At 43.5% G+C, this 16,885-nt stretch overlaps 1 protein-coding gene across 2 annotated transcripts in view; it reads right to left on the bottom strand.

The window, feature by feature from the left end:
• Window positions 1–16,885, bottom strand: part of gse1 (Gse1 coiled-coil protein) — a 511,302-nt gene that overhangs the window by 7,318 nt on the left and 487,099 nt on the right. The window contains exons 5-14 of one of the 2 annotated variants that reach the window (XM_034189029.1): window positions 15,803–15,969; window positions 15,311–15,511; window positions 13,427–13,606; window positions 12,967–13,337; window positions 12,526–12,856; window positions 3,863–4,491; window positions 3,607–3,719; window positions 3,234–3,498; window positions 1,350–1,463; window positions 831–1,226 (exon numbers count right to left, since the gene is read on the bottom strand). In XM_034189029.1, the coding sequence (XP_034044920.1) occupies window positions 831–1,226; window positions 1,350–1,463; window positions 3,234–3,498; window positions 3,607–3,719; window positions 3,863–4,491; window positions 12,526–12,856; window positions 12,967–13,337; window positions 13,427–13,606; window positions 15,311–15,511; window positions 15,803–15,969 (2,767 nt within the window). The remainder of the gene's footprint in view (window positions 1–830; window positions 1,227–1,349; window positions 1,464–3,233; window positions 3,499–3,606; window positions 3,720–3,862; window positions 4,492–12,525; window positions 12,857–12,966; window positions 13,338–13,426; window positions 13,607–15,310; window positions 15,512–15,802; window positions 15,970–16,885) is intronic. The other variant, XM_034189038.1, reaches the window with a different exon arrangement.

Here is a 16,885-nt window from a genome sequence, read left to right as displayed (position 1 = left end):
TTTTTCTTGATTTCTTATAGTGTTTCTTAAAGCCAGAAAGTTGCCATTTGAAATGACTTTAGTTTTGTGTCATGTCTGTGATCTGCTTTTTTTCTACAAAATTAAACAACTGAATGAACATCCTCCGAGGCCGGTGATTCCATAATTTTTGCCAGGGGTTGTGTGTGTATATATATATATATATATGTGTATATATATATATATGTGTGTGTGTGTGTATATATCCAAAAGTGAAAAATTTCAGACTGATTTTGTGCGCTTGATCACACCAGCTGCTGTCTCTCTCCCTGACCGACGGGTGTGGCTCTCTGACCGGGCCGGCCCCTTCACCTCTGCCTGGCCTCACTTTGAACAGTCACTGAAAAAAGCTCCTCCAGGCAGGGTGATGTCCATCACTCGTTCTTCTGCTTTTTGCACTTTAATCTTGTGGTTATGACTTACAGATTAAGTGTTTCGCTTTTTAATTTTTATTTTTTTGGGGGGAAACGCATGGCGCTTCACCAAGACCATGACTGTGAGACTTGTTCAACCTCCAGCGTAAATGCGTCTGCTGAACTGCAGAGCAAGAGCAATAAAATACATCAGCGACCAGAAATTATTACCGCATGTCCACTGATAGACTTACAATCATGAATGCTTTGTGTTGCTGAGTGGGACGCTAAATAATGTGACGTCCTATAAAAGAAGGGGGGGGGGCAAAAAACAACAAAACAAAAAGAGAAAAGTCCCCCTACTCTGGTTAAATCACAGCATATGGGTTCCCTATGCTCAATTGTGCTGGTAAGAACTCTGGTGTGTGTGTATAAGGTGGTCTTGACTGTGAGGCTTACCTTTGTGTTTCTGCAGAGCCTTCTGGGTTGACTGGAGTACAGATTCATGGAACTGCTGGGCAAATTCTTCAGGAGTGAAGCTGTCCCACTGTTTGGTTCGTCCATTGACGTTGTGTAGGCCGTCCTTAGCCTGCAGTGAGAGTGGAGGCCGCAAGCTGTTCAGTAAACTGGAACTCCTCTTACAGACCAAACCATCACTGGGCCCCCGGGCCTTGTCTGGATGGACAGCTGGGGAAAGGGGTTCCTTTGGTCTTAATGTGTCCCCATGGGATTTAGGATGGTCGTTGGGGGAAGCTGGGCAATGTGAGGGGGAGCTATGTAGTCTGTGGTGGTCTTCAGATTCAGTAGAGGGCTGGACAAATGCAGAATCTGTAATCATTTCAGTAAGTGTTAGTCCTGCTAAGGTCAAAATCCACATTACACACAGAACTCCGCCAATTCGAATGTCTGCTCAGATACATTATACAAATGACAGCAGAAGATCAACAGTACTTCAGTTATTTTTAGAATGTGTCTCACCAGAGTTGTGTGCTGGAGGGCTCTTACACAGAGGATGAGGATTATGTCTGATTGTATCCAAGGTTACGCTTTTTTCTTTAATAGCCTGAAGCAGCTCCTCCACCCGCTCATTATCTAACAAATATAAAAATATATCAATTGTGACTGTTGCATTCATCTCCGTGTGTCCCATTCACACCATCAATATGTCAGGAAAGTAAGTGTATGCTAATCGTGTGAGACTCTGTGCTGCCACCTGCAGGCAAAAAACAGCAAATGTATCACATAATAAATACATAAATGGGGGGAAAAAAACCCTGCTCCTCAAAATTAATCACTACTGTCACCGCTGAGGTTATGTGGCCATCAAGACATGGATGACCTCTAATTTCCTGCTTTTAAACTCAGATAAAACTGAAGTTATTGTACTTGGCCCCACAAATCTTAGAAACATGGTGTCTAACCAGATCCTTACTCTGGATGGCATTACCCTGACCTCTAGTAATACTGTGAGAAATCTTGGAGTCATTTTTGATCAGGATATGTCATTCAAAGCGCATATTAAACAAATATGTAGGACTGCTTTTTTGCATTTACGCAATATCTCTAAAATCAGAAAGGTCTTGTCTCAGAGTGATGCTGAAAAACTAATTCATGCATTTATTTCCTCTAGGCTGGACTACTGTAATTCATTATTATCAGGTTGTCCTAAAAGTTCCCTAAAAAGCCTTCAGTTAATTCAAAATGCTGCAGCTAGAGTACTGACGGGGACTAGAAGGAGAGAGCATATCTCACCCATATTGGCCTCTCTTCATTGGCTTCCTGTTAATTCTAGAATAGAATTTAAAATTCTTCTTCTTACTTATAAGGTTTTGAATAATCAGGTCCCATCTTATCTTAGGGACCTCGTAGTACCATATCACCCCAATAGAGCGCTTCGCTCTCAGACTGCAGGCTTACTTGTAGTTCCTAGGGTTTGTAAGAGTAGAATGGGAGGCAGAGCCTTTAGCTTTCAATCAATCAATCAATCAATTTTTTTATATAGCGCCAAATCACAACAAACAGTTGCCCCAAGGCACTTTATATTGTAAGGCAAGGCCATACAATAATTATGTAAAACCCCAACGGTCAAAACGACCCCCTGTGAGCAAGCACTTGGCTACAGTGGGAAGGCTTTCAGGCTCCTCTCCTGTGGAACCAGCTCCCAATTCAGATCAGGGAGACAGACACCCTCTCTACTTTTAAGATTAGGCTTAAAACTTTCCTTTTTGCTAAAGCTTATAGTTAGGGCTGGATCAGGTGACCCTGAACCATCCCTTAGTTATGCTGCTGTAGACGTAGACTGCTGGGGGGTTCCCATGATGCACTGTTTCTTTCTCTTTTTGCTCTGTATGCACCACTCTGCATTTAATCATTAGTGATCGATCTCTGCTCCCCTCCACAGCATGTCTTTTTCCTGGTTCTCTCCCTCAGCCCCAACCAGTCCCAGCAGAAGACTGCCCCTCCCTGAGCCTGGTTCTGCTGGAGGTTTCTTCCTGTTAAAAGGGAGTTTTTCCTTCCCACTGTAGCCAAGTGCTTGCTCACAGGGGGTCGTTTTGACCGTTGGGGTTTTACATGATTATTGTATGGCCTTGCCTTACAATATAAAGCGCCTTGGGGCAACTGTTTGTTGTGATTTGGCGCTATATAAAAAAATTGATTGATTGATCAGTGTTTGTCCAGTTGCAGGATTAATCAACATTTTTACAGCCAAACTCCTTAAAACTTGCCAGAATACCAAGAGCAAGAAGACGACACGATTTTATGCTGACGGGGACCGGAGTGTGGCATGAGGATCCATTTTTCTATAGAATCTTTAATATCCTACTTTGTTTAATAAAATAGAGACAACAGCCACGGCCTTACCTCTCCGCTGCCGCACAGTGACATGGGAGAGTCTGAACATGGTGAGGAAACGCTTCTTATCCTCCAGTTCTGGTACTCGGTCCATGTCCTCAGGAGTGAAGCGTGTGACCAGTTGGGGTGGAGGAGGCGTACGTTTTGAGAGTGAGACTGGTGGTGAGGGGCTGCGCTCCCTGAGCATCCTTCTTCTCTTCCTGCTGTTATGGTGTACCAGCTCATTTCGTCGCCCAACTGTAGTTAATCCAAATATTCCGAGGTATTCTAATTTCTGTGGAAAGTCGCAGCGGGGGCAGAAATCACCTGACTGCAGTGTTCTGACTTGAGTGCTTGTATGTCTCAATCACAAGAATGCAGCGTAAGCATGCAGGTGCGTTACCTCTGTGCAGTCGTCCAGTTTGAGTGGCGGCTGCTCCGCTACTCTTCTGAGATGAGCTCTCACCTCCTCCTCGTCGCTCTCGTCGTACGAGTCATCCAGCTCATAGTAATAACCTGCAGCAAACACAGAGGATGACACGGACACCACGCATGAAGCCAGCCGCTGATATCGGAACAGAGAAGCCCTCTGATGAAGGTAAATGAAAGATGATGTGTTTATTTTTTTGCAGCATGCAGATGCTTGCACCTGGTCTTACCTTTCTCCCTGGCCTCCTTTCTCTTTTTCTCCTCTAAGTCCAGTTTACTGACAGGACGTCTGTGCTGCTGAAGGAACTCGTCATAGATCAATTTTCCTTCTGAAGTTATTCCTAGTGTGGCCGCTGGTCCCATCACGGGCCCAGTGACCATCCCTAGTCCTTGACCATGTCTACCTTGCCCCTGGTGGCTCTTCAGTCCGACGTTACTTTTCACAGCTCCCTCCAGATCATACTGGCTCGACAGAGACAGTGATGGCCTCTGCTGGCTGAAGAATGTCTGTGTGGATTTCTCCAAATCAGCCAGGAACGTGCTGGGCTCTGGCAAAGGGCCTCGAAGTGGTGGACATTTTTCTATTACTCCGTCTTCTCTCCTCCGGCCCCCTTCCTCATATTTAGAGGGCCCCGGAGGCAGCCGACTGAGCTCATAGTGCCCCACCCCTGAAGGCTCATGGTTCCGTTTGGAGTCTGTGGTGGTTTCAATCAGAGAGACAGGGTTCCACAGGGTGGTGGGGGGAGGAGGATGGTGATCCCGTGGTGGCTGGGGAGGTTTGGGAGAAATGAGGGGTGGAGGGGCGCCCAAGTGAGGGTGGAGGTCCCGATTTCCTTGTTCATGGTGATTTGCTATGGCTCTGTATAAATACAACAGAACAGGGTTCATGTTCATCAGCCTGCATCAGTGTAACAAAAACAGACGACGTGTACTTTCTGATCATATCTTGAATACACTAACAAAATGTGTGCATGTGTGCACATGTACATGTTTTGTTAGTGTATTGCCTAATGCCATCATCCCTGTGAGTATGTTGGTGGGTTTGTGTGCCTCTATTAAGCAGCGTTATCAAGTCCAGACAGAACAGCCCAGAGCAGAGTGAGAATGTGGCAAAGGCCAGCACTCTCCTCTAGATATTCAGGACTTGTGCCGTGTCCCCCTTGTACTGTGGCACACGCACACACACGAATAGGATGTGTTATGATATTTATGCTGGGCTTTCTGCTGCTGTTGCTTTCATAAAATGCAACCCCATATAAAGTTGGGACAGTATGGAAAATGCAAGAAAATAAAAACCATTATTACATTTTCTTGAACTACTGTTTCATTGCAGAATGAACCAAATATATTTAATGTTTTTTTTTTCTGACAGTTTTTTTTTCTATCCAATCATGCATCATATTACACTTGCAACACATTACAAAAAGTTGGGACGAGGCAATATAGAGCTAGTAATGAAGTTTTAAAAAATATGATAATTGGTGACTGTACTCATGATCTGGTACAAAAACATTATCCATAAAAGGCTGAGTCTTTGAGGGTAATGAGTAGCGGATCTCCAATTTAACAAATGTGTAAGAAAATTATTAAAATGTTTAAAAACAATGTTCCTCAGAGAAAGATTTGAAAAGAATCATATATTTCAAGCTTTACAGAGCACAATTTCATTTGCGATTCAAGGAATCTGGAGGAAATTTCAGTGTGTAAAGGGCAAGGTTGCAAGCCTAAAATGAACACCCATGACCAGCGATCCCTCAAATGGCCTTGCGTCAAGAACAGCATTCATCAATATCTGATACAACCACATGGGCAAGTGATTACTTTGGCAAACCTTCGTCGGGCACTATAATACAGTTACATTCACAAATGGCACTTAAAACTTTACTGTGCAAAAAAATAGCCTTGGGTTAACTTTTTCCAGAAGTAGCATTAGCTTCTTCTGGGTTCAGTGTCATCTAGTTTGGGAAGAATCAGGATTCCAGATGTTTTTTTTTTGTTTTTTTTTTAAAGAAATGGATACTATGGACTAAAGACAAAAAAGACCAGACAGTTATCAGTTACAAATTCAAAAACCAGGGTCTGCAGTGCCCTTTGCAAAAGTACTCTACACTTCTGTGATGGCAGCATTAATGCAGAGAAGCACGTTGAGATTTTAGAGCAACATACGCTGCCAAAATGCAACAACGACCCAATACTGTTGCACAATTTCTGACATGTTGGCAGGAAGAACTGGACAAAATAACACCAGAAATGCTTCATCACTTGGTATCCTTTATGCCAAAATGTCTTATGTGTTGTGAGAAGGAATGGCAGCATTACAAAGTGATAAATGCTTCAGCATCCCCATTTTGTTGGAATGCGTTGCAGGAGTTTTTTATTATACTTATTTGTTTATTTTTACATTTTCCATACCATCCCAATGTTTTCTGATTTTGGGTTGTATGCATTTGCAGGTGAGTAATGCCACTTTTGGCTTATTCTGGTTTCAATTCAATTTTTTTCAATTTATTTTCATTTTTATAGCACCAAATCACAACAAAGCTGCCTTAAGGTGCTTCACACAAGTAAAGTCTAACCTTACCAACCCCTAGAGCAAGCACACAGGCAACAGCAGTAAGGAAAAACTCCCTCTGATGATTTGAGGAAGAAACCTCAAGTAGACCAGACTCAAAGGGGTGACTCTCTGCTTGGGCCATGCTACCGGCCCAAGCATTATTAAACTAAGAATTGTATCAGAATGCATTGTATTGCACCACATCAAATCACATCCAATTGAATCATTCTATTATAAACAAGAGTTATCGGGATATGACATATCCCCCCAGTCCCCACAAATCAGTAATAAAGTGTCGGGGGATCACCCAAGTACACCCTTATGTTAAACATGAGTGAAATTGGTAAAGTGGTTCTTGAGATATCGTGCCAACAAAGGTGGCAATGACAATATATTGAATATCTTGCTGTGACATTGAAATTGACCACAAGGTCACTGTAATCAATTGGTGTCAGGGAATCACCCAAGTATACCTGTATGGTAAATATGAATTAAATCGGTCAACTGGTTCTTGAGAGATTGTGCTAACAAGAGTGGCAATGACAATATCATGAGTATCTGTCTGTGACTTTGAAACTGACCCCAAGGCCACTGTAATTTACTGGTGTCAGGGGATCATCCAAGTACACCTGTATGCTAAATATGAATGAAATTGGTCAACTGGTTCTTGAGATATTGCGTTAACAAGCAAAAACAGATGGATGGACGGACAGATTGATGGACATGTTGATTGCTATATCCCATATATTTGATACAAGTATCAAGCCTGAATTGTATAGTTGGCAGTGACTATAGGGTCACAGGTGGGCTGGAGTCTATCCCAGTGGTCATTAGGTAAAAGGCAGGATACACCCTGGACCTGTCGATCGCGGCTCGGAGCGCAGAACGCCGTGCGCCATTGTGGGCCGTCCTTAAAGCGGTAGTAACACTCCTTAATCTCTGTGAAGCCCATAAAATTTTCACCGAAAGCCATGTGAATTTTCTGAATGGTTTCCAGCTGCCTGTCTCTAACAGTTTCTGAAAAAATTCTGATGGAACAAAGCCCAAATCATTCTGCCATTTCCTTGCAATGAAAAACGACGAGAGGGGTGGACCAGTGCTCACTCAAAGCCTGCTCACAGGCGAATGACGCAACCGACAGGCGTGAAAAAACTCACGCATGCGCACGAAGGTTCAAGCTTGGCTGACGTAAAAACATATGAATCAAATCCATATATTTTTTTGCATAAAATAAGAAGGTTGGATACTTTTCTCACAGACCTCGTATGTCTGAAAATCCTTCTGTTCAACACAGAGCTCCGTGTAACATCATCTGTAGCACCCCAACGCCATGGGAGACAACGACACACAATGGACGCTGAAGCAATTACAGAGATGGGGAGGTGATGGTCTAGTGGTTAAGCGGTGGGTTTGAGACCAGAGGATCCTCGGTTCAAACCCCAACCTGACCAGAAAATCGCTAAGGATGTAGGTCCTTAATCCTTTTGCCCAATGTCCCTTGGGCAAGGTCCTTAATCCCCAAGTTGCTCTCGGTGTGCAGTGAGCACCTTGCATGACAGCACCCTGACATCGGTGTGTGAGTTTGTTTGTGTGAATGTGAGGCATCATTGTAAAGCGCTTTGAGCATCTGATGCAGATGGAAAAGCGCTATATAAATGCAGTGTATTTACACAGAGAGGTGTTTTGCATCCCTTTTGCATCTTAGCAAATTTATAGGATGCACAACGCACTCCCAAAGGATGCCATCCTGTGTAATAGGGCCGTAAGGGAGAAATGCACACCCCTACCGTATAGAGGTAGGGGTGTGCATTTCTAGAAAACAAACTCCAATCCTGTAAAAAAAAAAAGGTCAAAAAGAGGAATGACTGATACTGTTGCTTAAAAATATATTTTTAAAAGAGCTTGAGAAACTGGAAACCAGGTGACGAACAGTGTTGTCTAAAGATGGAAAAGACAGAAAATCAGATGGCTGATCACTGTGGGGAACATCATTCCAAATCAAAGCTGGCAGAAGGATGTGCTGCATGGCCAGTCACATAATCTCCGCCTGCTGTTTGAGTGGATAAATATGTACGTTATCTGCAATCTGCAGATGTAGGCTGTGATTCTGTGATAATGCCAGGGTTAGCAATAGCAGAGCTGTGCGTATCTCTCCTGATCTGTCAGTTAGGCATTAACCTCAACCTTACTTCTGAATCAAACACAGTAAACACCAGCAAAGATGCAGTAACAAAGAAGGGCAAGTAAGGGGCTTATACCATGCAAGGTTGAGAGGATTATCTGAGAATTGTGTGTCTTAGCTGTCTCACACGTTGCTCGTTTGCAGATCATGTGCACTATGCATGAAAGCAGTCCTAACCAGAAGCCCAGGTCCATGCCCACATATACTGTAGTTGTGTATTTACCTACATGCCAAGCCTGAGAGGTAACAAGGATAGCAATAGAGTAGATGTGATGTTTCTGACAAGGTTTATCTTTTTCCCCTCCCTGAAAACAAAGTTCTAAAGCCTGTCAGCATCTGAGGCTTCACAACACAGGCACAACTGTCCCTATGAGACATGCAGTAACGTCAATGAAAAAACGTCAATGAGTACCGTATTTTCCGGACTATAAGTCGCACTTTTTTACATGTTTTGGCCGGGAGTGCGACCTATACTCCGGTGCGACTTATAAATGAAAAATATACCGGTAGGATCTCAATTAATTTACTGTAACAAAACAATTTTACGTGACAGAGTTGATCTATGTTTTAAAATGGCCACCGGAAAAGGAAATGCAATGCATCATGGGCACTGTAGTATGACGGCCATCCTATAGTTCACGCTGGTCGCGATAACCAATCAGAGAACAGAACTTTGGATGCGTATTCCTCACCTCACCCACAGCGTGTGAAGCTGACGAACTCGGTGCTTGCTGTTATTCCGGCTTGGCGAACAGAACAGCTTCAACCCTTGGATATCAATGTGAGCAGAGTGTTTAAGTTGACGCTGAGAGCTGCGTGGGAGCATTGGGTGAGCGACGGCGGAGGATTAGCGTGTGCACTTGGAAGGAGCTGGCGTCGATGATTGTGAAAAGCGTTTGAAGCAGACGAACATGGTGTTTATTCCGGGACGGCTAACAAGACAAATCGACTAATCGCAAAAATAATCGCTGACTAGTTGACTATCAAAATAGTCGTTTGTGGCAGCTCTAATTGTTTCACAGCGGTTACATTCAACAGCACATCACATCTAGAAGTTGAGTCTTTTATTGATAAGTAAAGATAGATAGTTTAGGTATTTGAAGAAACATGATCGAGAAGAAGATATGTTTAGGTTAATAATTCCAATAAGGATGGAAGGACTTTTTTAATAACCTCTTAATTTTGCTCTGTCACCAGAGTGACGCATTTCACTTAAAAAATGCACATGCCCCTGAGTGTTTCTCAACTGACTATACAGTGTCCTCCAAAAGAATTTGAACACTTGGTATTTCAAATACAAAATAAATAAATAATTCTAAAATTATCTTCCTTAAACTCAAGCTGAAAGTAAATCTCTACAACTTTATATAAATTAATTAAAACTATAAAAGGCAAGATGATGGGTTGCATAAGCAGTGGAATGCTTTGGTATAATACCTGTAAATAATCAGTTTTATTGCCAGTTTTCTTCAGACAAGTCAGGGGATGGAGACATGAACATTTCCAACTCACCAAATACATCTTTGACTGTATTTACATCAGTTATGAAGAAATACAACATTTTGTTTCATCAAAACATCAAATCTAGGCTGGCATGTCAGATATACTTTATGGCAAATTGCAGCTTAACTTTCAGGTCTTCTTTTTAAGAAAATACTCCTCTATACCACTTCATCCTGAAGCTGTATAACTGGGGACACAAAATGCAAAGCATGTACTATGCACAACCTTTCCAATCAAAGCAAAAAAAAAAAAAAAGCAAAAAAGCAAAACCCATGCAAAGCAGCAGGACACGACTGTCTCCTCATTCACGTTGAAAAACTGTGCAGACCAACTTTCTCCGGTGTTCACAGACATCAACACCTCACTGGAGACATGCCAGGTGTCAACATGCTTCAAGATGGAAAGCTCTGCTTTCAACACAATCATCCCGGCCCTGACACAGAACAAGGTCTCTCAGATTGGCGTGCCTGACTTCACCTGCAAGAGGATCACTGACTTCCTGCCTAACAGAAGTCAGCACGTGAAGCTGGGACAGCACATTTACAACACACAGTCCATCAGTACCGGATCCCGCCCAAGGCTGCATTCTTTCTCCTCTACTCTTCTCCCTGTACACCAACAGCTGCACCTCTAGCCACCAGTCTGTAAAGCTCCTGAAGTCTGCTGATGATACAACCCTCAACGGGGTCATCTCTGATGTGGATGAATCTGCCAACAGACGGGAGATCAATCACCTGGTGTCCTGGTGCAAACAAAACAATCCAGGAGCTCAATGCCACCAAGACAGTGGAGATGGTTGTTGACTTCAGGAAGAACCCAGTCCCAGCCAAACTCATCACACTATGTAACTCCCCAGTCGCCATCGTAGAGTCCTTCGATTACCTGAGGACCTCACCATCACCCAGGACCTCAAGTGGGAGCTGAACGTCAGCTCTCTCATCAAGCGAGCACAACAGAGGATGTACTTTATGCGGCAGCTAAGGAAGTTCAACCTGCCAAAAACAATGATGGTGAACTTCTACACTGCCATCATTGAGTCCATCATCTCCTCCTGCATCACTGTGTGGTATGCTGCTGCCACTGCTAAGGACAGGAACAGACTGCAGTGCATCATTCATGCAGCAGAGAAGGTGATCAACTGCAAACTACCATCCCTACAGGACCTGCACACCTCCAGGGCCCTGAGGCAAGCAAGGACGATAGTGGCCAGGACACAAACTTTGTTACCCTCCCCTCTGGCAGAAGGCTGAGGTCCATCAGGACTAAAACCTCAAGACACAAGCCATCTGCAGCTGTATTCATAAACATCAGAGACCCCCATTTACCCAGCCTGTGGGAGTGGGGGAGTGAGTACAGACTGATCATCCCTAATGCTGCGTTCACAAAGGATGCCACGCAACGCCACAAATTTGCATCCCTCACCCGGCGATGGACGCGCCACCATCGCCTGGTGTGTCGCTCTGCTTGAGCCGCGTTCACACTGGACGCCACAAATTCATCATTTGCTGCTGGATGACGGCCACTTTCAGCGGTACTTCTGCATCTCCAGGATCCAGTTTGAGGACCTCCTGTCCTGTTCGCACGCGCACATGTGAACAAAGAAAAAAACTGACTGCTGCTGCTGCAGTTCCTCGCTCTTCTCTCCAACTCTGTCATAATTGTGTTATAAGCCAGTCACCATTTGTTTATTATACATCTGTGTAGTTAATAAAATTATCTTCACGGATGATTCGTTCGCGTGTGCACAAGTGAAAAAAAAATGGCTGCTGCTGCAGTTCATTGCTCTCCTCTCCAACTCTGTCATAATTGTGTTAAATAAATAAAGGACAAAAGGGACATAAGTCCTGCTCACAGGCTGATTGCCAGAGACAGGACATGTCCACATCAAGTATAAACTCCAGGCAGCTCCACGTCACTACATATCCAGTCCCTGATTGGTCATCGTGGCGCGACAAGACAAAAAAGTTCAGATTTTTCAACTTGGGGAAGAGGGCAACGCAATATTGCGCCACAAACACGCCAATTGCTCAAAATCGGTTTAAATATTACAGCTTGCCCTGGGGTTAAATTACATTACTCCACCTCTCCATATAAAATTAATCAGATCTGAATACAGCTTTTATCATGATGGATATTTTATCAGGGATGAAAAGCACTGTAGAAAAATGGGTGGCACGCTTGCAAGCAAGAAGGTCCTGGGTTCGACTCCACCAGTGCCCAGTTCCTTTCTGTGTCACTGTGAGTTCCTCCCACTCAAAACAAGCATATTATGGTCATGCTGCTTTCACTGTCCCCAGACCACAGCTGCAGCATGGTCAGACGGGGAATAAAGGCTCTTCTATAAATGCAGTTGGAGTAATAATCAAAATAATGATTTAGTACACAGGTTTCTGGTGACACATCTCTGTATTAAAATCCTTTAAAAACGACTATGGTAGAATTTCTTGAACTAAAAGCAAGGCAATTTTGTTCCCCATTTTCTTTTAGAGTTTTAGTGCAGTGGGGACTTCTGAGGAGTTTTTTGTGACAGTGGACCAACCTAATAATATCACAGGGGAAGAAAAAAATAGAAGAGACATAATTTTAACATTTGTCATGTTCACTGAAATCAAAGTGACTCCACAAAGATTAAACTAGGGAGTTAGTGGGCTCACCTGTGAGCATCTGTCCTGTGATCTGGTGCATCAGCTGTTCGGCCCATATCCAGGTGCTGCTCTAGAACCTGCTGGCGGAATTCAGACACCTGGTACTGACGATCCTCTTTCTCCTGCCGCAGCTTGCGTTGCCGTGCCAGCCACCTCTCCTCCTCATTAGTCCTCTGAGGAATCATTGTGGATACAAGCCCCGTTGCCACAGTGCTGGGCCCCATGTAGAGGCCGTGGCTAGCGATTAGACCAGGAACAGCGTGATGAGACTGGACCACTGATGAGTGTAGACCCGGTGGGACAGGTTTGGGGGCAGGAAGGGCAGGCTCTTTGGTTTTATCTGTGTAGGAAGAGGGATCAGTGTCAGTTTGGTTGATAGAAGATGTCCTTTGGGAGAAGTACTGTGACAAGTACACCTGCAGTATATGAAGGAGAGTTACAGACACATACCAGCCCGATTGGGGGTGAGTCGTTCAGGCTTGGTTCGATCCTCTTGTCCTCTCATGGCATGGAGCTCAGCCAAGAAGTGGCTTTCCATCACCTTGGATACCTGCAACTCCTTCTCTCTCAGTGCCCTCTCCTTTTGCCTCTCCAGCTCTTTTTCTCTTTCTCGCTCCTTTTCCCGTTCTCTTTCACGTTCCCTTTCCCGCTCCCTTTCCCTCTCCCTCTCCAGCTCCTTCTCCTTTTCCCGCTGCCTTTCCCTCTCTCGTTCTCTCTCCCGCTCTTTTTCTCTCTCTGCCTCACGTTCCCGCTCTTTTTCACGCTCCCTTTCTCGTTCACGCTCCCTCTCTCGCTGCCGCAGCTCATCTTCCAGCTGAAGCCTAAAAATGGACAGAGAAAAATTCTAAACGGGTAGTAAGATGAAAAAAAATTTAGTAGAATCTTTTGTGAGAGGGAATGAGAACTTTACCTTTCAGAAAGCCTCTCAGACTGCAGTGCCGACAGCGAAGGATGGGTGAAGTCTCCAGGGTAACGCACCCCTGGTAGGTGCATGTGAACTGCAGAAGGATGGATTGGGGGTAAAGCTCCCCCTGCTGGCAGGGGATAGAATGGTGTCCTCAAAGCTGAGAGGCAGAATGGATCATCCATCCTGGGAGACAGGGATTGCAATAACATAAATGAAAGGACGAAAAAGTACTCCCCCTGTGACAATGCAGTGTTCACTTTCAAGCCTGTGCGTGCCTTATTCTCCAACAGAGGTGGCATCCCATAGTCTCCATCGTAAAAAAAAAACAAAACAAAAAAAACCCAAAAACAAAACAAAACCCAATAATATGCGTATTTTGTCAACTGAATCATCACATAGAACCAAGCAAGATACTGTGTTGTGTGTTGCTGCAGACCTGTGCGTGTTTTGTGTGCGACACCCACAGCTCATCCCCTCATTACATCCATTAGAGCACAGTGTGTGATGGCTGCTGATGTTCTCTGATCTTGCTGGGTTAACAGACCAGGAGCATGCATACCGTGTGATAGCCCAAAGCAAACACAGCCATTCTCCACAAACAGCAACATGTATGGCATGCAGCCAAATTTATTTTTGAACACACATGCACACACACAGCTTCTGCTCCTGGGATGTACTGCACCAACATTTGCGATCACTGTGCTGTTAGGCTCATGTCGAGCACCAACACATGCATAAACATGCCCAGATATATTGACCTAATGGGAAAAACCGCACACGGTTCTCTTCTGCAGTTTCCAATTTAGTTAACATAATCAAGAATGTCTTGCTACAGACTGTTGGGTAACTTAGAAATTAAATGCTATTCTTTCATTATGAAAGCCAATTGTTGAGTTTCTTATTATAAAAACCTAAATAAAACATAAAATAATATTAAAAATTGTGAAGCACCTGATTGTTTCTGTACAAAAATGTTTTTTGATGTTTTGTTCTTTATTTGCACTGTCAGTAAAAGACCAAATCTGAAATGTACAAATTATCATTTAAGAAAAAAACAACAAAATGTGATGGAGAATACTGTAGAAAACAGTAACAAATCAATAAAAACCTGATTTTGTAGTTTTTGAACCCAATGCATGATTCCACAAAATCACCAGATAGCAATAAACAGAATAGAACTGTTCAACATGATCTCGCTGCATTTTGCTTTGTGATTAAAAACACCTAGGATTATTAGGGACTGCAGATGCAAATTAGCCTAAGGCTAACTCTGGTGCAACACATCAAATGGTAACATTCATGTTTTAATTACACATGGTCCCTTTTAAATAAACTGAAATCGAAATTGCACAGTACTATAAATATTTTCATTTAATATTATATATGTTTAATTTAATAAGTGCTATTATTGAATTATTTTTGCACAACTATGTCTTGGGATAATTCACTGTTTTAATTTATGAAAAAAACTACAAAAATATTTAAGCACTGTCTATCTGATGCAAGGAGATAGAATGTTATTCCTTAAAGTGAACCACTACCCACTGTGCTTTCACTTAGCAAACTGCTATAGTATGATTTCATCATTATGATTCATTCATACATTATTTCATTTAATCTACATTATGATTTCACTTATTTGCAAACTTGTTTACTGTACTGTTATTATGGATTTTATTCATGTAAAATTTTCCTGAGTTTCAAAGTTACAAAGTGATACAAAATAATATTTTTCCTTTGGGAATATAAACACATGGCCAGCTATGCTGTTATTGCTGAGTCTTAACAGTACAAATACTTTGCTCACTCATATGCACAGGCTTGCACAGTCTGCTCCCACTGGAAATGGGTGCCAAGTCAACAAAACAAATTAATGAGGAAGCTTACCTGTATGGAGTGAAGGAGGGGTGGGGTAGGTAGCTGGGATGGTAGTATGCAGCTGCAGCAGCTGCAGCTGCAGGGTCTAACCCCAAAGCCAAGGAGGGCATGCGGAGGGCATCCTCTGTGGTGGCATAGGGCCGGAAACCACGTAGGTATTCTTCTGGTACGGGACCAGGTGGCACTGCATTAGGCAACTGTCTGGGAAGACTGTGGTAAGAGAGGATGGATGAGGACAACAGAGAAATACCACAGGGAAAAGACTGAAAGAATTATTCTAAATTCAGTGTTATCAATGTTTAAAAGTATATTTTCAATTTAAAGAAATTCAATAAATTATAACACCATTTACAATGCCAGTCAAAAGTATGTCCAAATGTTTGACTGGCGAAATATGTCTGTGCAAAATAGTAATTGTAAATAATGTGTATTAAACTGAAATATTCCACCATCAGAATTGAATTGAAGAGGAGCAAACTGTGTATTGACTGAGTAACTCACTTGAGGGGCTGGAAACGAGAATCCTGCATTACAGCACCGGGGGTAAGACCAAAGGCATAGGGGTTTCCCAGGAGGTGTGCAGGGACAGAGGGGGCTCCCTTCTCCTGGGGAAGGGTCCCCTCTGTACCCAGACGCTCCCTGCTGGCTCCACGAGGTCCTGAGTCAGACTGAAGAGAGAGAGAGAGACACAGACAGACAGACAGAGAGCCAGAGAGAGAGAGAGTGAGAATGAGAATGAGAAAGTGTGCAAGTGTCTTAAGCCCCTTTCACACATGAAGCTGTGTACATTTCCAGGCAACAGCACAAAAGTCTGGCTTCACACCCAAGAAGTCCACCATCAACTGCATTTGAACTCTGCAATCCCCAAGCTATTGCTGGACATCATATGCAGTCTATACACAGGTATGAGTGCAGTGTGGAGCAAGGCCAGAAACCCATAATTTTCCCAGTGACAACTGGTATTCATCAGGGATACATTCTGGCTCCTACACAGTTCAGTGTTTGCATGGACTGTGTGTTGGGTAGGATTGTGGAAACCAGCGACTTATGTGTCGATCAATACACTGATTGCAGCACTTGAGAAGCTTAACAAGGATTCAGAGTGTCTGGGTTTGCAATTTTGTATGAGATGAACTCAAAGATCTAAAACTTTTTCCACATACACAGTATCACCATTTCCCTCAAATATTGTTCACAAACCAGTGTAAATCTATGATAGTGAGCACTTCTCCTTTGCTGAGATAATCCATCCCACCTCACAGGTGTGCCATATCAAGATGCTGATTAGACACCATAATTAGTGCACAGGTGTGCCTTAGACTGTCCACAATAAAAGGCCACTCTGAAAGGTGCAGTTTTGTTTTATTGGGGGGGGGGGGGGGGGGGGGGGATACCAGTCAGTATCTGGTGTGACCACCATTTGCCTCATGCAGTGCAACACATCTCCTTCGCATAGAGTTGATCAGGTTGTCAATTGTGGCCTGTGGAATGTTGGTCCACTCCTCTTCAATGGCTGTGCGAAGTTGCTGGATATTGGCAGGAACTGGTACACGCTGTCGTATACGCCGGTCCAGAGCATCCCAA

Source organism: Thalassophryne amazonica, chromosome 2, assembly GCF_902500255.1.
Source record: "Thalassophryne amazonica chromosome 2, fThaAma1.1, whole genome shotgun sequence".
NCBI lineage: Eukaryota > Metazoa > Chordata > Actinopteri > Batrachoidiformes > Batrachoididae > Thalassophryne > Thalassophryne amazonica.
This window is presented reverse-complemented; position numbering and strand designations above follow the sequence as displayed.